Source organism: Rhinolophus hipposideros (assembly GCF_964194185.1).
Source record: "Rhinolophus hipposideros genome assembly, chromosome: 26".
Lineage (NCBI taxonomy): Eukaryota > Metazoa > Chordata > Mammalia > Chiroptera > Rhinolophidae > Rhinolophus > Rhinolophus hipposideros.
Window position 1 is genome coordinate 23,316,295 of NC_138072.1, and position 21,904 is coordinate 23,338,198.

General features: G+C 40.8%; 1 protein-coding gene across 5 annotated transcripts in view; it reads left to right on the forward strand.

The window, feature by feature from the left end:
- Nucleotides 1-21,904, forward strand: part of TARBP1 (tRNA guanosine 2 -O-methyltransferase TARBP1) — a gene marked incomplete at its 5' end in the record, with an annotated part of 66,619 nt that overhangs the window by 37,755 nt on the left and 6,960 nt on the right. For 3 of the 5 annotated variants that reach the window (XR_013992673.1, XR_013992674.1, XM_081039400.1), the window contains 11 exons: nt 1,647-1,808; nt 3,996-4,183; nt 4,609-4,870; nt 4,985-5,173; nt 6,516-6,706; nt 6,889-6,960; nt 8,370-8,490; nt 9,794-9,904; nt 12,144-12,293; nt 14,583-14,669; nt 19,818-20,014. Coding sequence is in view for 2 of the 5 variants with exons in the window: in XM_081039400.1 (XP_080895526.1) it covers nt 1,647-1,808; nt 3,996-4,183; nt 4,609-4,870; nt 4,985-5,173; nt 6,516-6,706; nt 6,889-6,960; nt 8,370-8,490; nt 9,794-9,904; nt 12,144-12,293; nt 14,583-14,669; nt 19,818-20,014 (1,730 nt within the window). Of the gene's footprint in view, nt 1-1,646; nt 1,809-3,995; nt 4,184-4,608; nt 4,871-4,984; nt 5,174-6,515; nt 6,707-6,888; nt 6,961-8,369; nt 8,491-9,793; nt 9,905-12,143; nt 12,294-14,582; nt 14,670-19,817; nt 20,015-20,115; nt 20,919-21,904 lie in introns of all 5 variants that reach the window. The other 2 variants (XR_013992672.1, XM_081039401.1) reach the window with 2 other exon arrangements.

Here is a 21,904-nt window from a genome sequence, read left to right on the forward strand (position 1 = left end):
TCTTGTATTGTCAACCTCTCCTTTTCTCTTGAATTCTTTTCATGAGCATTGAAACAGCTTTCAGAGCCCCTCACCTTAAAAGAATTCTCAATTCCATGTTCCTTCAGTCCCCCTGCTCCCCTGCGAGCGAATCTGTGAGGACCCCTCCCCATTCTCACCTGGTTCCCACCTGTCAGGACTCAGATGGCTTGCTCTCAAGCTGTCAGTGACTACTTTGTCATAATCTAACGGATACTTTTCAAACCATGCTTTTCTCCACTCCTTGGCCCCATGGGACGCTGCTGACCACTCCCCTTGAAACACTGCCCTCTGGAACTTCTGTGACATTGTCCTCTCCTGGTTCTTCCCCACCTGTCTTGCCATTACTTCTGTTTTTCCTCTGGAGGTCCATCCTCTACTATGTAGCCTTGAAAGTAAGAGCTTCAAGCTGGGCCCGGCCTGTTTATCATTCTCTCCTGTTTCGGTGATCTCTTCTGTGTTCCCCAGCTTCAGTTATGCCAAGGACCCTTCTGTCTCTGTGTCCACCCCAGACTGCTCCTGAGCTTCATGCCCATTCAGTCAACCGCTCTCGACAACTTGGAGTTGAATTTCTTACATGAGGCTCACTCAAAACTGCCCCTTATCATCCTGCAGGAGCTGCTCTGGGTTCCCCTTCCAACCCATTTCTCAAGCCCAAACCTGAGGAATCCCCCTGGCACCTTATGCCTTACTCTCAGCCCATGTACAATCCATCACCAGGTCCTGCACTTGTCACCTTCTACCTGTGCTGTCCTGGCACTTGGCAAAGTGGCACGTAGTGACTGCTCAGTGAAGCTGATTAAATTAATGCAGTGTGTGCTTCCTGTGTGGCATAGAAGGCCTCTGAGGGTATAGTAATTGGTACAGTAATGATAACAAGCCTGATAGTAACCACTCGGTGCCAGTCCATTCAGCATACTTTCTTTCACTTCATTCTTTCCAAACCCTTGTGGTGGGGAGACATTACCCTCCCCACTGTGTAGATAAGGAATCTGAGGCCTATAGAGCTTAGGGAGCGTGGCGTAGGTCACAGAGGTGCGTGGTAGCTTAGGGAGCGTGGCGTAGGTCACAGAGGTGCGTGGTAGCTTAGGGAGCGTGGTGTAGGTCACAGAGCTGAGTGGTAGAACTGGACTGTGCTGGGGTTTGCGAGTCCAATAGACCCACATTTCACTGTCCGTCCTCGCTGGCTCTGAGCTGCTGGGTGAGTTATTTAACCTCTCGGAAACTTCGTCATCGTCTTAGGAACGTGGTAAAGTCACGTTCCTTGTGAGAACGGAGTTTTATAACCTGCCTGAAACAGAGGAAGTAGTCATTGCTCTAATGGCTATTATGTGTGATGTGTTAGCCCTGGGTGCCAGAATTGGGAGAACGTAGTTTCTGCCCACCGGCGTGTCATAACCCAGGTGGGAGCAGAGTCCATGTGGTCTGCGGATGGCAGTGTGTGGGCACCCAGAGGTCCTCGCTCTGCATGGGGAGAGCGTGGACGGCTTCTGGGAAATGACTTTTTCTCTCATCAGTCTCATTTTGGTACACTTAAATAAACTAATTTATTTCTTGCCTGAACTCCTGTAGTTTTGTGAAAATCACAGACCCTGCTTGTTGAGTGTCTTATTGTCTGTCGTCTTTAGGTTTCAGACCTGGATCGTTGCCATTTATACCTGAGGGTCCTAACTGAGCTTACACAACTCCACCTGAAGGTGGGGTGGAAGAGCGGTAACCCCATCTGGAGAGTTATTTCTCCTTTGAAAAACACATCCATTCGGCATCTTCAAGACACGGACAGTGGACAGGTAACCCTTTGTGCTTCAGGGCTTGTATTAATAGTTACATTAAGTAAGGCACACATGGGACACTTCTGATTATTACGTGGTATTTTGATATCACACGCATCTGCTGAAATCTAACGTTTAAAATAGTATCCTGTGTTCATAGTATTTGATGAAGAGTGGGTGTGCAACAGAGTGTGGTGCTTCAGTCTTAAAGGCGCTTAGCACACACTGGATCTGCACTGGGTCTCTTGCTCATATACTGGTAAGCAGCACTTTAATGTGTCCAAATCCAAATTCATCAGTCTCCCATCCAGAGCCCTCCAGGCCTGGCTTTCGTTCGCATTTTCTAACTTAGTCATCTACTGCCGTTCCTGTGTGCTGCTGTCACTCTAGGCCATCACGTAGAGTTTCGCCGGGCACAAACACATGTCCTAGCCTTCCCTGTGTTGGCTTTTATCCTGCCTGGTCCTTCCACCGAGAATGCCCTCCCCCAATATACACTTGTTAGTATCTACTCTGTTCTTCACGGCCCAACTCAAATCACACTTTTTTGGAGGCCTTCTTGGACCAGTGTCTCATTCATTCATTTCCCTACTGCTCTTTATGCTTCCATTATATTGTTTGTTTCCATCTACATGTTTTTGGAGTGATTTATGTATATGTCTTCTCCACTAGATTTCAGTACCTGGAGGCATTTCTTACATGATATAACAAGGCATCGTGGTTATGAGCACAGGCTTTGGAGTTTGGACTTCCTGGCTGTGAATCCTGGCTTTACCCTTGCTAGCTGTGTGACCTGTCTGTGCCTCATATACTGCACCTGCAAAATGAGAGCTATAGGGCTAATGTGAGAAGGAAAACAAGCTCATGTTAGAACAGTACCTGGCACATAGAAAGTCCTTGATAAGTGTTAGCTGTTTTCACTTAATACATGGCAAGTGTCTAACAAAGTTGAGCTGAATCATAGTTTAGTCCAGGTTGCTAATTAAAACAGTGAAGTTACTTGATTGCTTGAATAACCTCATTTTTAAAGTAGTTTTCAAGAACTGTCCTAAAAAATGATGAGGAGGACTGATTAATAATTCAGCATCCTGTCTAGTACAAATTAGTCTATTAGTGATATGAAAGGACATTGTGAGTTTTGAATGTAGGCCCAAATCATGAACCACACCACAGTAATTCTTAGACTGATTTGCTTTCTTTATCACCGAGTTACGTTTAGGTTAGTTATCAGGGAGCATACTGCCTCAAAAGTAACACTCAGTTTTATTTCGTATGTTGGCAGTGTTGCTATGTAACATTTACTTGTAGAGATACTTATTTTAGGGGTGTCAGGGCAGGTATGGCATCAGGAGTAGAAAGCACCTTTCTGGTGGAGATGTCACTGGTTGGCAGTTCCTGGAAGACCAGAGGCTCTTCGGTGCAGCTGTTTTGTGTGTCTGAATGCCTGCTTGCCCTCCTGGCTCTTGGTTGGAAATGTGACTTTCTAAGTACGAAGCCAGGCTGTCTTGCTTTCCTCCTTTGGGCTCCTACATGTAGAGTTCCAAGTGCTTTCCATGAAATACCCTATTGTTTAATCTTCACAGTAACCCTGTGAAGGAGAGACTATGACTGCCCATTTTACAGACGCCCACGCTAAGGTGCAGTGTGTCCTCAGTCACAGTGGCCCGAGTGCAGAGCAGGACGCAGACTGAGGCCATGTGGTGACTGAGTCTGGCTCTCAAGGGCTGTGCTGTGTCACCTCCAAAAGCAGCAAATGGCCGATTGAAGGAGTTACTATTGTACGTACTGGGAGCCGTTTTAAAAAAAAACATACTGCAGCCGAACAGTTCAAGTAAGACTCGCCCATGGGGCTGTTGGACCCAAACATGTATTTGGGTAGGAAGAAGCTGAGCATTCACACACAGGTCTGGGTGTGTCTGTAGCTAGTCTGTCGTGTACTACGCCCAGGAATGCCCCTGCTAAATGAAGACATCAAATTGTTTTCTTGGTCTGCACCGCTGGAGTGTTATTTTAAATCTGTTGGCCACCGTTCTGTAGAGCAGTGTAAAACCGAGTGGCATGCACTGGGTTGGTTTCCTTTTGTCCTCTGAGTTCAGGAGCAGGAAGAGAGTGGAGGGCACGAGATTTCCATAGCCAGACAACTCGGGTCCTGATGGGCTGGGACTGGCTCATGGTAAAGGAAAGATTACCGCGTTTCCTCCTCAGGAGCCCACACTTGAGAAGCAGATCCAGAGATTGGTCAGTATGGCTGCCTTGGCCATGGTGTGTGAGGCCACTGACCAGAAGCCGGAACTCCAGTTGGACTTTCTGGATGCTGGGCCCATGGAAAGGTTCCTCGCGTCCCTTCAGCTCAACCAGACACTGCAGAAGCCCCACCCAGAGGAGCAGAGCAGGTGTGTTCACCCCCTGGAGTGCAGCGTGGCCACGAAAGGCTCTCAACTGTTGCTGATGAAAAATCTGTTTTTTTCAGTCATTGAGGTTGTGAGTGCCCAACACTGCAGACGGGGTTTTGGAAATTTGGAGATGAGGCCTCATTCCGGGTGACGATGTGTTCGCACATTATTCACCGCTCTTACTGGGGACCCATGAACTTTCCTGCAGTTAGTTTTCAGTGAATCATTTAAAGTGAATGAAAATGCCTAGTTTTAGAGTACTTAGAAAATCGAGGTTCGTGTGGTTTCCTTGTTTTTTGGTAGACAGGATAACTAATATCAACTGTTTAATTTCTCCCCTTGTTAGGATAGTGTACTTACTGTATGCAAAATAAATTGAGACAGACTTAAGGAAAGATGGGGCAGTGACTTTATTTTCGTTTCAGTTTTTTTGAAGAGTCATCTTCTTCCCAAGGATGGGGGAAAATAGTCGCACAGTACATTCATGACCAGTGGGTCTGCCTCTCTTTTCTGTTGAAAAAGTATCAGGCCCTTATACCAGCCTCGGAGGGTGAGCACCTGGAGCTCATTCTACCTGCTGTTCAAAGGCCAGGAAGGACCTTGCAATCCGCATTAGATGCCCTCACAATTCTTCCTTCTGATCAAGTTTTACCTGTCTTCTGCTGCATGAAAATTTTGGTTCCCAAGGTACGATACAGTGAGACATGCATTAAAGAATAGCTAGGAATGGAAATCAGTTTCTGAAATTAAGTGGTAGTTACGTATTTCTCTCTCTCTCTTTTTTATTTTTCATTTTACCAGCTTCTGGCCTCCTCTGAATCACTCTGCATAGAGGCTTTTGACATGGCTTGGAAAATTATATCTTCTTTAAGCAACACTCAGCTGATATTCTGGTCTAATTTAAAAGCTTTTGTTCAGTTTGTTTTTGATACCAAAGTTCTTACCATTGCCGCAAAAATCAAAGGCCAAGCATATTTCAAAATAAAAGAGGTAACTATTTTTTTTTTAACTGGGGTAGAAAACACATAAGATAAAACTTATCATCTTAATTATTCTTAAGTTTACACTTTAGTGGTGTAAAATGTATTCACGGTGTTGTGACAGATCTCCAGAACTTTTCTGTCTTGTGGAACTGAAATGCTGCTCCATTAACATCCCTCCTTCCCCCCCTCAGCCCCTGGCCACCAGTCTAATTTTCTGTTTCTATGAATTTGACTATTTTAGATAAAAGAGGTTTCCTTTTTAATTTGTGTGACCTGCAACACATGAGGAGAAAGAGAGATGTTTGTAACTACATATTAGATTTGGTGTTATTTCTTCTTTCGGTCAAAAAATATTTTGAAACTTCTTCAATGTCATGCGTAAGAGCAAGAAAATCTTAGACGTTTAAGAGAAGGTGTCAGCAGAAGCCCATGAGCCACGTCTGCCTCACAAATGTATTTTATTTGGTTCATATAATGTTTCAAATTTTGAAAGAGTTGCCAGCTTTTAAGAATTGGGAAATTTGCATGAAAATCTTGAAAAGTTGGATGATATGGCAATACTGGTCATTCCTACATGATAGTAGTCACCTGGCCCGTCAGGATGGGGCCTGCCTTTTCCTCTTTTCACTACACACCATTCCTGATGTCTTCTGGATGCGAAAGACAAAGTCAGGCGCCATCTATCATTGCATTTGTGCCATTGATTTTCTCGTCTGAGAACTATTGCTGTGAACATAACCTAACCACGAGGTCCTTCTGGTTTCTGGAGGCATTTGCGTTTATACTATAGTGGGGTAACTACTATATGTAGTAGGATAGCTATAGTTATCCCTATAGTAGGGAACACAACAGGGTGGAATGACATTTAGCTTAGGAATTTACGCATACCTTTATCTAAAGGGTAAAATGGAAGTACAAGCCTTTGTGACCCTGCTGTCCCCGCTGCCTCTCTCAGTCCTTTCCTGCCTCCCGGTACAAAGTTAGAGACAGACCTGGGTAAAAAAAACAAAAACAAAAAAACACACACAAAACAATGAGAATGTGAAAGGTGAGGTATTGTTTTCTGCCTTTTGTTCTATTTGGGTGGTGGTTTCTCTTGGAAAGTTCTGGGTGAATATCAACATCAGTAAAATTTTATTGAGTAATGAAAAATTTGCACTCTGTGATTAATGATTGTCTTACAAAATTCTAATGATAAAGCATTTTTAATTTTTTAGACTATTCATGGTTATGTTGAAAGTATCATTTGAAGCAATTCACAGAACAGTTTTTAGCAACACCAATTGTGGGTTTTTTTTGGAAAAACTAAACTGGTCAAAGATTACGATGAGCATTGTATTTCTTTCCAGATTATGTACAAGATGATTGAAATGTCTGCTGTAAAAACTGGAGTCTTTAATACACTGATTAGTTATTGCTGCCAATCTTGGATGGTTGCTGCTTCAAGTGTGTCCCAAGGCTCTTTATCAAGTGCTAACAATTATAGTGAACTTGTCCTAGAGGCTTGTACATTTGGAACTGTGTTTCGGCGTGATCAAAGGTAAAGATGCTGTTATTCCAACCTGTCCTGACTTATATTAAGTACCTACGTGGGTAGAACTGTCTTTATTTTGAGGCTTTCAATTAGAAGAATATAAGGTATTAGTTAACTTTAAATTTGCGGCTTTAATTTTTTTTCTATCTAAAACCTGTTGTTCTTTGTCAAATGTTTTTTATGGAAAGACTCATTCAGGATGTACAGACCTTCATAGAAAATCTTGGACATGATTGTGCAGCAAATGTTGTTATTGAAAAGTAAGTATGGGGGATTTTTCATGTCTTCACATAAATGGAATATTCAAAATAACATTATATAAGAGACACTGTATTTATTAAACTTAATAAATATTTACTAGTGATATCTAAGATACTATATGAGCCTTCAAAAGTATGTTAGAAATTATATTCCCTTGCTAATGTATTTTCTTCAGATCTGTCACTATTTACTAAAATTTGATAAACATTAAAAATGTATAGGGCAGAGTCCAACATAAATAAGGCAATGCCTATGGGCAATGTAAAACTCCCTATTCCTCTTCCTTTATTGGGTGGAGGGGTGATCAGCACACCTTTTATTAGTTTTTTGGTTAACAGTCACCATTTAACAAATCAGTATGCTCACACAAAAATAAAATCACCCTTGGAACAGGCCTGAAAATTTTGATTTCTAGGCGAAGACTATTCTTATCTAATCTGAAGTAATGTTATTTGGAGCTTATCAAATAGCTTTAAAAAGTTTCATTTTTTTAACATTGTTTTAAAAAATCCATGTGTATATGTGTTTATAAAGATGATAAACAGTGTTGTATTATTCATTTACATTTTAGAGTTTAGGACAACAAACAATACTTGTTCAGTTATCATAAAGTGTTTATTCTAAATGTCATAGCTATGTTTTATCTGCCATGCTTCATTAAATATAGACATTTTTCATTGTTAATTGTATTAATTAATCTCTTTTATTCTTGACTGGTTTAGTGCAGCCACAAAAGTAAAATGTTGTAGTTTATGGTTCCAAAATAACTTTGATTTCTACTAGATAAATGTTAAGTTAAAACGACTTTTTGTACATAATAACAGTTATAGTGAACTTTGGAAATATTTATGAACAATTCATCTACTTTATCTTTCTATATTTGGATGCTGAGAATGCTGGGCTGCTCAGAGCACATGGTGTTTGCCCTTCACTGAGAGAACGTGCACTCATAGTAAAGAATGTGCACTCATAGTAAAGAATGTGCACTCATAGTAAAGAACGTGCACTCATAGTAAAGAACGTGCACTCCTGTTGGATGCGTAGCCTGGGCTTGAGTGGATGGAGCTGTCCGTGGTCCTTTCAGGAATTGCTTCCTTCAGTAGCTGTGGTCTGTTTTGTCCACAGATAAGACACTGTTGATCCAGGATCAGCTGCGTGTGTGTAGTTTTCCCGGAAGCCTGGGTGAATTTGTGCTCACTCAGACTTCCTCTACCAGCTCTCCTTTTGACATATTCATTTGTTATCTTCTACTGTCCATCCTGAATTAAAAGGCATTGTCACTAAGTATGGTGCTACTTCATTTTAGAAAACTTTGGAAGGTTTTGATACTATATTTTGAAAGTAATATTTGAAGTATTTTTTTGTTTTGAAAATGTATTAACATAGTCTATCATTTTATATTTTTCAGTACTAATAGAGAGGACCACTATGTCAGAATTTGTGCTGTCAAATTCCTGTGTTTGTTAGATGGCTCAAATATGTCTCAGAAGTTGTTTATGGAAGATCTTGCAATCAAGCTATTAGATAAAGTAAATATGTTTTATTTTTCCTTAAAGTATCTTTGTTTTTGTATAGTTAACAAGTCAAAATCCAATGTTTGCTCTTTATGTTGACAGAATGTGCATTTCTAAATATTTTTTATCAAGAAAAAAACATGAGGTTTATGTTCTGTATTTTTAGCTAAGTCTTGGTGAGTAATTGTCCAACTCAGGTTTGGTTTTAGAGAACAGCAATGTTTTTCGCTGTACTAAACTTCACTGTATTTTCGAGTATCTGTCAAAACCAGTTACATTTAGAGTGATGTATCCATACATTGTTTTATGTTAGAAATAGAATAAAAAGGTAAAAATTTATAAAGTGGCATATTCGTAGTGTGAAGAATTGAGTTTTTGGGTCTGCAAAATCATTTATAAATGAACATCACACTGTGTGAACCATAGGTTTAATAAATCTGGGGAGAAGAGAGAAAGAGGTAAAATCAAATATAATGCTCACTTCTGAACTGGAAGGCAAGACAGATGGAGAGCTTGGTCTGCTTCCTAACCTCTGGTTTGGATGCTGAGATGTAACTGATAATCGTAGAACCCACTTAAGTCACCTGTACTGAAATGCAGTGTTCATCATACATCTGTCAGCTTTATTATATAAAACCTGTTGTTTAGGTAAACATTTCCTCCTTTGCGCTGTTGGCATCAGGGGAGATGTCTCAGAGGAAATAGTGCTTTGCTGGTTTTCCTGAAGGAGGAGTAGAATTGACAGTAGCAGGCTATAACACAAATACGTACTATAATGTACACCGATGGACGTCTGCTCGCGTGGAAGGCGAGTGCGGCCGTTTTCCTGTCTGGTGATGGCACTGCACTGTCCATTTCCTGCGGTGCTTCTGTCTTAGTGGGGTTAATATCAAATTGCATGTACCGTTATTCCAAACTTACACAACACAAAGCAGCATAAGATGACAAGTGCCTGTGTTGGTGCCTTGAAATATATGTCAAATGTCTCCACGGCTTCTCACCCCCACAACCCGGGTTTCCCTCTGAACTGGCCAAAGGAATGGAAGTATCTTTCCAAAGACGTTTTGTACTGAACACAGTTTTCTGGTTCCTTTTCTAATTTTAAAAGCAGATAAATTAAACAAAAGCAATTAGACACATTGTTTTGAAAGGAAACTAAAAAAAAAAAAAAAAAAAAAGTCTGTCTTTTAGAGGTTAAGAGTCTCCTGTGTGCTTAGTCTTTCTTAAACCTTTTAAATTTGAAGTTTTCAGTGATTTTGTTTTCATGAATCACAAATTCCATAGGTAATTTAATATTGGTCCTCCCTGCCCCCCCCAGGATGAAGTGGTGTCCAAGTCTAGAACTCGATACTATGTGAATTCTCAGCAACACAGGGTGAAAAACCGCATATGGCAGATTCTGCTCGTACTTTTCCCCAGTTTTGATCAGGTAAAATATTATATAAGTACCTTTAAACATAATGTTTTCATATGAATAAATGGTTTAGTAGACACTGTCATGTGCTGTTTTAAAATTGAGAAAGTAATCTGTTTCAAATTTGTACTTCTTAAAATTGAAGTTCGAACTTGTTTTTTAGCAAAGAATACTAAGGTAATTAGGTATTATAGAAATCAATCAGAAACTGGTTTGCATGGCCCCACTGAATATTATTTTTGTTTCAGTATTTTAATGTAATATTTTAACTGTGTAAATCTCATGCCGTTTGATTAGAAAATATAAATATGTTAATACCTAATTTTCCACAGCTAAGGTTGTTTGAAGTGTACCATTTTGGACTACCTGTGTACTCTAGAAACCCTAAAGTACGTCATTTAGGATGGGATTGTCACTTCCTATGGTTGGCTTTCTTGCCCTTGATGTTATGAATAGATGACCATATAAACCAGCCAAGTAAAGGCTGAAATGTCTCTTACAACAGACTCTCTACACAGTTACCTTTTCCCTGATGAGGGGGGAACTGGTGAGGGGACTCTGATTTCTCTCATCATCTTTGCTTAATATTCCTATTAAGAAAATAGATCATCATTAGGAGAAGGTGACGGTATATCTCACACAATTTTAAAAATCATTTTTGAATGCAAAACAATTTTCCTCAAAGGTGAGTTTCCTACTGTCCTCCCCACCCTCTTTTAAATGTTTGAGAGAATTTTTAAAACATGAACTCTTTTTTTAAATATAATTGTAGGAAGTCTTACATCTGTGAGAGAGAAACATTTCAGTAACTGTAAACGTATGAGTATATCCAGATAAATTGTTTGGATACATGTAAGAGGATATAGCTAAAAGTGTTCCTTCTGGGGAGCAGTGATGGGGGTGTATAGTGGGGGCTGCTGATTTTCATCATAAGCCTTTCAATATTGATCTTTAAAATACTGTATATATTATGCTTCATTAAACAGAATGCATTTTAAAATAAACATTTTAGAAATGTTTCACTGGATTAGTGAGAGCAGTTTTTTTCTTGGAATGAAAAGCCCGCCCCCACCCCCCATAGATAGAGGGATAATATTGGAGTGGGGTCAGAGTAGGCAGGGCCTATAAGGAAGAAGAAAACCATCGTGTTTCTTGTAAAGATGTCACTGCTAAGAATTCTAAATTGTTCTATCTTATGTTTTTATTTAACCTTCATAACAGTCTTTCATGGCATTTTACACGAGATACTCCTGCGGTTCAGAGAGGTGGGTGACCTGTCTGTAGATAACACAGCTAGTGAAGGGTGAAGGTGGAATTCAAAACCAGGCCTAACCTAAATTCATGCTCCACTGTCTTGGGGGCTTAAAATGAGCTTTTCTGCCCCTCTTCTACCAGATAAAAATTCTTTTAAGATAAATTCTTCTTTAAAATGAAGAAATATACGTAATACGTATTTTTATGTGCTTATAAGCAGATGTTGTTTTTCACCTGCTATTGGATATGTTCAGTTACCCAGATAGAATTGTGGTTTTGAAGAGAAGGGTGGGTGAGGGAGGAGGATTTTGCAGTTCACGGTCTTGGTCAGAAAGACTGGGGAGTCTGAGGGGCAGAAGCTTGAGGAGTCAGTCCAAAGAGAAGGCAGAGGCCCCAGCCCCACTCCTCCTGGGTTCTGTCTGCCTCTTGCTGACTTCCGCATCTTTGTTCCAAGTTTGAAGCCCAGGGTATCCTGGACCATCTCGATCTGAATCTGATTTCTGCCACTTAATAGATATGTGACTTTGAGATAGTTATTTAACTTTTCTGAATCTTTTCCCTGTAAAAATACAGACAATAATAACCTTCCTCACAGAATTGATGTCCAAGTGAAATATGAAGTAAAAATACCTCATCATTATATTCCAATCAACAGTTTTTAGGGTTGTTGCTTGGAGAGTTGTAGATTCAATAATTACTTACAAACTTTAAGCTGGTTTTTTTAATGGTGACTATTTTTAAAAATTAAATCTAATAACCATGTTCAAAGTTGTTAAGAGACTTGATCTTAATTGTTCCCGCCACAAACAAGGAACGATGATTATGTGATGTGATAGGGGTGTTAGCTAACGCTGAGTGGTCATTGTATTATGATAAATGCATCAAATCAACACGTTGTACCCCTTAAACTTCCAGTGTTGTATGTCAATTATATCTCAATAAAAATACATTTGAAAAATAACCATAACAATAGTTTAATTTGTGAACTTCTTTTCCTCAGAATTTCTTGAATAGAATTATTGACAAGATTTTCCAGGCTGGTTTCATCAATAATCAAGCATCCATAAAATATTATATAGAATGGATTATTATATTGATTCTTCATAAATTCCCTCAATTTCTTCCGAAGTTCTGGGATTGTTTTTCTTATGTAAGTATAGGAGATTTTTCATATTTTTTTTAATTAAGGAAAGATTTGAGCTATGCTGGGAGATGTGTTTCACTTTAGTAGTTTTTTGGCTATCAGTTGCCCTGTCGGCGGTGTATTGACATCCTAAGTTGTTTTAGGAGACAGAAATCTTGGGCTTACCTCGACTATATCATCGTTTTTATTTGAGAGCTCTTCTATTCCAAGAAAATGAAGATGGAAAAGGCTTTTATTGTTAAGTAAGGGGAATAAGTGCCTTCTGCAGTCTTAATTACCAAGCAATATCTTTGTTTGATCTGAGAAATAAGGATGATGAAGAATTAATTTTAAAGAAATTAACATTTTAAAGAAATTTTTAGCAGAGAATGTCAAAGATAACCAAAATAGAGACTAGAAGGGAACCCATATCACCCAGCTAAAACCACGTCAGGTCATTCCCATTCTTATTTCATCCGTGCTCTCTCTCATCCACCCTCTCCCTCCTCAACATTTTTTGTATCTTGAAATCATTTTTAAGGAATTGATACTAAGACTATGATAGAGTTTATAATTGCAGGCTTCCTGACAAATAACAAATTGTTTCTAAACACCAGTTCTCTTGGTTCCCAAGTTCACCCTTGTCTTTGCTAATAAATGACCTGCCTTCTGCTTTGTGTGGAAATGGAGATGGCTTCCTCCAAGTATCTGTTTCTTCCTTCGTATATCGGGGGGAAACGGTTAGACACGTTAGATCAGGGTACGCACTTGCTTAGAGCATGGCTCTCAGGGTAAAGACCGGAGTCTTCTGCGCGGCCTGCAGTCTTCTGTGACCTTCTGCGTCCTCCCTCTCCAGTTCCTTTGCACGCAGCTCCCACTTCTGCGCTTTCCTCATACTGACAAACTCAGTTTTCTCGGGTTTCAGAGGTGCTGGAGCACTCTGAAACCCAGTGGTGTAAACAGCGTTTTACTGTTTTTCACGATTCTGGCTTGACTTCCTGGCCGTCACTTCTGCTCCGTGTGGGTGTCTGCTGGGTCTGGGACTTCCAGCTGCTTTCTTCGCTCACATGTCTCACCTCAGCTGCACTAGTGGGAACAGCTGTGATGGCTCAGGGTCCAAAAACGAGCATCTCGGAAGATACATCTTGAGGAGCCTGTGCTTACCCAGCCTCTGGCCGCGTCCTGCTTGCTAAGCCTTGTTGACCAAAGCAGATGGCGTGAACTCGCCTCTCACGTGGGCAGGGCCTGCCTTAGGGCGTGGTTCACTGGGCACCACCTGCGTGACCACGTGACTGGGACCACTCCCACCTTTTCCGATCTTTCACACTCGATACAGGCCCTTCTGCTCTCAGGCCACTGCACCTGCTGTACCTCTTCCTTCTCTTTACCCACATAACGGCTTCTCTTCCTTCACATCTCAGGTCACGTGTTATTTCTTAAAGGAAGTGACCTCCCTGAGTAGTGTGGATCCTCTTATCGGTTTTTGTAGCACACAAACTGCCCTTGTTCTAATTGGAATTTTAATTTATTGTCTGATGTGATTTTGTCTTTCCTTCCCCCTAGACGCTAAGCTCCATGAAGGCAGGCACCCACCTGTTTTTCTTTTCCCGTTTCAGGCACCGTGCCTGGCACATAGAAGGCATTCAGTAACTGCTAGTTAAAGGAATTAATCCTGTAATTTGCCTTTGGAGCAGTTTCTGAACTACAGTGTCTGTAATCTCTCCAGTCCATCTGGTGTCCATCAGCCTCTTATCACAAAAATAATGTGTCATTCCAAATGACTATTATTGGGAAGGTTTCTAAATCCCAATTTAGCACTCTTTTAATCATGGCTTTTTAAATTCATCTACAAGACCGCAATCAACGTTTGGGCCCTGGCCTTGCCACAACCCTGCCACACTGGTGTGCTCACTTCTTGCTGCCTTTGCTTTCATTTGCCTCTGTCTTTATTCTTCTTCCTCTCTGCTCCCCTGTGCCCTCCCCTTCTCTACTTCCATCCTTCCCATCCTACGGGCCTCGCCTTCTCTGGAGTAAGTGCACCCGTGACTGTACCACTCACTTCACAGTGAAATTAGTACCTTGTAGTTTCTACTGTTTGTTGTGTGTGTTGACATTTGGCTCTAGGAAGTTACTCTTCTTTCTTTGCTTTTAATCCTACATCCCCACCACGGCCATATGCACAGGGATAGGGAGGGGGATGGGTGGCGGGGAGACTCCTCCATTCTGGGCCCCACAGCAACCGGCACAGTGCTTATACCTGCTCGGCCCAGTAAGCCTTGAATGACTATTCTGTTTATCTGATTTTTTTTTTTTTAGGGTGAAGAAAACCTTAAAACAAGCATTTGTACATTTTTATCAGTTTTGTCACATTTGGACATCATTATTCAAAATATTCCAGAAAAGGTGAGTTTGAATTGGAAGAAGAGTTTAAACTTGACAATCAAAATAGAATTTCAATATTTGTGCTAATTTTTTTTAAAAAGTAGGGTATTCCTTGTGTTTTTTGAAATTTCCCCCCTTCCCTTCCACTACCCCTTCATGTGTGCACACACTTAGACACAGAGATGCACAGTGAGGTGTTACCCACTTGGCACGTGTGACTGGGGTACACCTGGTACATACTACATCTACAGACACATTAATGGGTGATTTTTAATGCTACAATTCTTAATTTTATGCAAGTATTTACATAAGGTTATTTAAATAGGACTTCCCTGACTGTATCTAACTGCTCTTTCACGTAGTTATTTAACAAATGGTCGTGCAAAGAAACTGATGGTCAGAGTGTTAAGCTGTTCGGTAATTGAAGGTTGATACAAAATGACTGTCATCTTTTGGAGTGTGAAGGCCAGTTCTTTCTCAGGTTGAGAGCAATTTTCCTAGTGGTTTATCACACAGATAAGTAGTGATCTTAGCTAATTCTGGTTTATTACTATGGCAACTGTCAAGAATTTAGGAAAAGTAGTAAGATTTAGAGCAAGAGTCTGTGTTAATGAATCTAGAGAAGAAAGTACTAATATGTTGTAAACTTTAAGAGAAAACGTAATACATGAAATAAGAAGTGTTGTTTCCAGTTGAAAATAAAATAAAAATATATGGGGCAAAAGGTTTCCCAGAATTACTCAAAGTATTCTTATTTTTAACAGTGGTAACAATGAAATTTAGTTGTTAGCCTATTTCATCAATCCTAAGATAGCCCTTTCTCCCCACCACATTTTAACCTCTAAAATCATAGTATCTTTAAGCTGATGTCTAACAGTGTCTGTCAGCTAGATGGCAGTGTGTTATAGTTATGTGAAAACTGTTAACACCTGGTAAGATTAAGAAAGCTCTAGCATCAGATAATATCAACTGTTATCTCTTTATTTTAAATGCATACAGGAAAGAGATGTGCTTACAATCTATTGAGAGTAAGACAGATCAACTGTACTATTGCAGGGTGAATGACATAGCTCAAGAATATTTTCGACAAGTTCTGAAAGTCAATTCTTCTTAGAAGATATTTAGACCATGTTACATCGGGTATAAATATCATGTTATTTTTTTCCATTGAGTCCTTTTTGTACGTGCTGTATATTAGCTATTTTAGGTTTATTTTTAATTTTCAAAACATCCAAAAAAACAATGCTGATTAACGAAATAGTAATCTCAATTTTAACATCTTCTTGGGGAAAACGTCTAAATCGAGATACTTAAGTAAAGACCAAACTACTTTACTTTGTTAGTCTATTTCCAATTTGTAAAGTTCATTGTTACTTAATGCATTTTTGTTTAAAGATTTCTTGAAAACAGCCATTTAAGACTTTCCATTTTCTTCAGAGCGTGTTCCTTTGTTACTTCACCTGTGTATGGGATTTGTGTGGAGTGGTCAGATAAGATTCAAAACTGTTTTCAGACAGGACAGAGGTCAGAGCTCTATCTGTCGTATGGAAATAAAATGAAAAGTGAGAAAACCCTGCTTCACCATGCTCATCTCTGGGTCCTGTCCTGCCCGCTGTCCGGTGTGTACAAACCTTGTGAGCAACTATAGGGGAGCGATAGATCTGTGCTCAAGCCCTGGAAGGTGCTATGTCCCAGCCGGGCCAGGCAGACGAGCACAGGCCGTACCAGCGACTTACGGAGGACTCACAGGAGTGTGTTCCCCTCTGAGAATTACAGCAGACTTCTTTCACTTATAAGTAATAAACGCCTAACGCCCAGGTCTTGGTTTCTAGTACCATTCTCTAACAAAGGAACCAGGCTCCTTGGAGAAATGGCAGATTCTAGAACTGGGGCAGGAAATATACAGGGTAAGGCTGGTGCGTCTTATAGTATCAGAAATTCAGGAAATGTTTCACACACACACGCACACACACACAGATGTGGGATGTGTGCAGAGGCACACGGGAGCCAAGTGAAAGAGCTCCCAATGGCTAAAGCTGACACAACTTGAGGGACAAAGTAAAGTAGTATTGGATTACAACCCAAAGGATAAAGTAAACATCCATGAGTCCAGACTGGATAAAAACAAATGAGTGAATAAATAAATAAATGCGAGAGCCGACAAATCTGTACAGAATTCCAAATAATTTATGTAGCTACTGCGCCCTCACAGAGGGGAACAAACCCTCCACTCTTAAGTGAGGGCTGCACTAGGGACGTCCTTCCAGAGAGTGGAGTGTGGAAGGGGGAGGGGTGACATCACAGTGGGGAGACCTGCCCGGTGGTGAGTCACACTGATCACATGTACCCTCAATGTGATGTGAGGAAAAATCACCTGTGGGTTCTCCCTCCCAAACACCATTGCCCCAGGCTAATCAGGAGAAAAACACCCAAACCCAACTGAGAAACGGTCTACACAATCCATGACCACTTCTCAAAACAAGCTTCATCAAAACCAAGGAAAGTTTGAGAAACTGTTATAGCCAAGAGGAGGATAAGGGGACATGGCGACTAAGTGAATCATGTCCCGCATGGGATCATGGGACAGGGAAAGGACATTAGTTAAAACTAAGAGAGTCTGAATAAAGCACTGACTGAGGATATGTAAAGACTGGTGAGAAATCTGAAGGGGATGTGGGAAGTGTTAGGACTTTAATCCTTCAGTTTTCCTGTTATGTAAAGTGCACGTAATACTGCCTGCTTCATGGGATTATTGTAAGGGTTAAATAACAAGCGTGCCATGTCCTCATTGAATGTCAGTTTCCTCTAGGATCATCTTTTAATTTAAGTAGAGTTGGTAGACAATATTAACTTCAGGTGCACGATACAATGGTTTGACATTTATATGTCTTACAAGGTGACCGCCGTACTAACTAGTAGTTATCTGTCACCAAGCAAAGTTATCACACTATTATGGACTATATTCCTCCTCCCCATTTTTACCCATCCTTCCTACCCCGTCCCCTCTGCAACTATCAGCTTGATCTGTTTCTATGAGTCTGTTTCTGTTGTTTTCTGTTTTCAGATTCCACATATAAGTGAGATCATACAGTATTTGTCTTTCTCAGTCTGACTTACTTAGCATAATACCCTCTAAGTCTATCCATGTTATCGCAAATAGTAAGATTTCGTTCTATTTTATGGCTGAGTAATACTCCATTACTGTGGATGGGCTCTTAGGTTGTGTCCGTATCTTGGCTATTGTAAATAATGTTGCAGTGAACATGGGGGTGTGTATATCTTTTCAAATTCGTGTTTTGGATTTCTTCAGATAAATACCCAGAAGTGGGATTGCTGGGTCGTATGGTAGTTCTATTTTTAGTGTTTTGAGGAATCTCTGTACTGTTTGTTGTCCATTGTGGCTGTACCATGTTTGGTTCTTCTTTATACGTGTCAGAGTTTGGGTTCAAGGCTTCCATTCCGTTCCGTTCCGTTCCGTTCCATTCCATTCCATTCCTTCAGAATATTTTTAGTGCTTCCTGTCACTGGGCACGGTACTAGACTTGGAGATGGGGTAACAAGGCATAGACCTGTCTAGAGAGGTATGAAGACCCAGATGGGGTATGTGCCACGGAGGTGAAGCTCCTGGCAGAAACACCCTGCCTCTCGGGTCCGCAGGGGGGACTTCCAGTTCAGCACAAAGATCTACAGAGGGGAAGGGAGAAGGGCCAGGTGAAGGGCTGCCGGCACTGTCAGGACGTGGAAGACAGTTTCTTTGGAGGTGGAGAGGCCAGTCTGAGGGGACAGGTCCAGCACCTGAACAAGGTGACAGTGCCTGAAACAGCAAGCCGCAGAGCCAGACCTGGGTGCGAATCTGTGCCTCGCCTCCTACTAGGTGTGTAAACGTGGTCAAGTGAATCCATATTTCTAAAACTGCTCCTCCCAATGGCATGTGACATGTAGTAAGTGCCCAGTATGTAAGGAATTTGGAATTGATCCAAATGGCATCGGGAGACACTGCAGAATGTTACACAGAAACTGACGTATCAGATCTGTGTGTTGTGCAGTGTGTAAAAGGGGCCCTGTGTGGGGGCAGAACTGGGAACAGGCAGCGGAGTCAGGAAGGTGTGTGGTCTGAGTGCCACCACAGTGACCTGCCCCAGTGGTGGTGTGGACACGGCAAGTAGAGAGAGATGACAGGGACGTGGTCAAGAGAAAGAGCAGAGCTTGGGGGTGGATTAGCTGGGATCGATGAGGAACAGAAATGACGTGTGCCGCCAGGGCTGGGGGGAGTGACGCCCCCACGTAGGTTGGGGAGAAATGTTTGGGACATGTCATGTTTGGGATGCCTTTCCTCTTGCTAACACTATTCAGGTTTGCTTCTGTCATGTTCGTTATCTAATGTGTAATTTGGGGATGATAAAACCTACACAGTTAAGGTGGGCGTATTGAAAACAACGTATGTAAAATGCCGCGCACAGTGTTTGCGGTACAGTTAACGGTACAGGTCATACAGCCTATGTTTAGTGTTATCACGTGGGTGCTTCCTGAAGTTATCAGGACTGTAATATGTTAGTAATTACTAGCGTTCCCTTTTCTGTTTTAATTTTTAAATTGTCTCCTAATGATACTTTGGCTGTGTTGGTTAAGCTGCCTTGGTTTTCAGCTTCTAGACTAGAACCAAGTACTTGGCTGGGTATCACTCGAAGTTGCCCTTTGCCTCTACTGCTCCTGACCTTTCTCATTGACCTTCTTTCCAGCCAAGGCAATGGGTTTTCTCTTCCCTACACTGCATTTACTGGCTTTCTGACACTTTCATCTACTGTCACCCTCAGCCTTCTTGGCTCCTCTTCTCAAAAGTTGTCCTTCTACCTGTAGCCACTCCCCCTTACCCTGCTCAGTTACAGATGTTTGTTAAGGTCATTTGTCACATACGATGGTTGTGTGTGTGTGTTTGTATACCTCCCAACAGGGTCCTCGTCCTGCTGGCACTATAGTGACCTTTGACAAATGTGGATTACATGTTGAATAAGGAAATAAAGAGGATTATTTATACTGTATTTGTCCTCAGAGAAACTTCGGGAATTGAAGTGTGCTGTGAAGCACGCCGATGATTTCCTTACCGTGTTCTTGGTTGTACAGTCGGGTAAATGGTCCATTTTTACATCTGCAGAATTCTCCCTTTTGCAGAAATTAACTCTGAAGCAAGCCCTTTCTGCTGTGCTGCAGTGGTGCTTCCATCCCAATTTCAGTGTTCGACTGTATGCGCTGGTTGCTCTTAAGAAAATCTGGAGCGTGTGTAAAACGTGGCATATTGAAGAATTTGGTGCTTTGACTTCTGTTGTTGAATCCAGTCTTAACCAAGTGGAAAACATGCATGGGGTGGGGTAAGTAAGCCCAGAACTCTCATTTTACTCCCTCGTGTTGTTTTACTTTTTTATTATTGATTATCACTATCCAGGAATGCCAGGATTTTTATACGTTTCAGAGACCCAGGCAGTATCGATGAGCCAAAGCAGATGCCATCTCTAAAACCAAATTACGGCAGTGTAAGAGCAAGTTCACGAGTGAATTGGTCAGCAGTGGCGTCCAGATACACCAGTTCCCAACAGATGAGGAAACTATTGCTAAAATCAATGCTTAAATGAATGGACACTTGCCTTCTGCTGTCTTCGGAGGTATGGATGAGGTAAAAGTTGGAAATGAGATGGCCAAAGCTTGCCAATACCCTTGGCGTGTTGTCCAAGTGGAAAATGAAAACCACTGTGACTTTATAAAGCTCCAGGAAATGCTCATTTGTACAATCATGGAGGATCTGTGAGAATAGACCCACACCAGGCACTCTGAACTCTACATGCATTGCAAACGGGAGGAAAGGGGCTTTGCTGATGTGGGCCCAGAAATAAGCCACTCCGTCTTCAAGAGACCCACAGAGCCAAAAGACGCAAATGTTATGGTGAATGTCAGAGGAAGGAAGAAGAAATGAAACAGATGTTTGTGCAGCGAGGAAAGGAGCAAAAAGCCATATTGAAAGAAGCTGAAAGACCTGCAGGCCAAATTTGGGCACCTTAAGAGAGTTTACCAAGAAGAGAGAATGAAACTTAAAGAAAAGAGACTTTTGGAAGAAGAAATAATCTCTTTCTCTAAAAAGAAAGCTACGTCCGAGATACACCAGAATCAGACCTTTATGGCAATGGGCGGCAATCAGAAGGGCAAGGACTGCAAGAACTCCAAGTTTATGTAAAACAAAGGCTCCAGATCACAGAAGGTCATCGCAGGCAAAAGTTAGAAGTATGCTGTGATTTTCTTCCTGTTTTTATTTGCTGTATCACTTACTCTGCATCTGGGAAATGCCCCCAGTTACTGCCATTTATGGAAAAATACTTTTAAAGTGTAAGGTCAACACATGAGCCGGAGTGGATGCCAGCACTTACATATTCACTGCTGTTAGAAATTTTTAAATTGCTGGTTTGTGATGAAACCAGGTGGCTTCTCCTGCTGCCCACTTAGTGTCACTTTGCAGGCCACTGTACCCAGAGCAGTGTCAGTGCCATTGGAAATACAGAACTCATTCATATTATGATGATCTGATTGCATTTATATTCCAAGATGAACCTTTCTTTGGTACATACTAAACGTAAAATTTTGGCAATGTGTTTTAAAATGTAATATGTACCTGAAGCTGAATTTTCGATAGAATTATCCAATTGGTAACATGATCCTAAGCTTTCGTATCAAACTTTATATAACATAATGGCCTTCCATGCTTTACTATGCCATATTGTGGTTAATGTATTATTATTGAGGAAACAAAACATGTTTAAAAGTAAAAACATCCAGGTGTGTAAACCCTTATTTTAGTGATACATACCTTTGAACCTGGGTGTTATCACAGTATCTTCATTAGAATATATTACATGCTTGTTGCTTAAAACTCTGTCTTCTGGGAAAAATATTAAGGTTGAATCATCCCATTGAAAATATTTCTTAAGAAAATAACATCTAAATATTAAAGATACAAAAATGTAGATAATTCATATCTCAAGGGATGTTTGAATTCAGTTCATTAGTAGTATTCTCAGAACAATTAACATTTTCTTAACAGTCATAGGTACGTAATTTTTCATTTTTTGGACTTGAATATTCTAAATCTGACATATACTCTTGATTAATTTACGTATTTACTAAAAAAAAGTATGTTGATCTTGAATATATGGGGGTATAAATCTTAGGATACAGTTCACAAAATTTTCCATTCATTCTAAATTCTGCAGTAC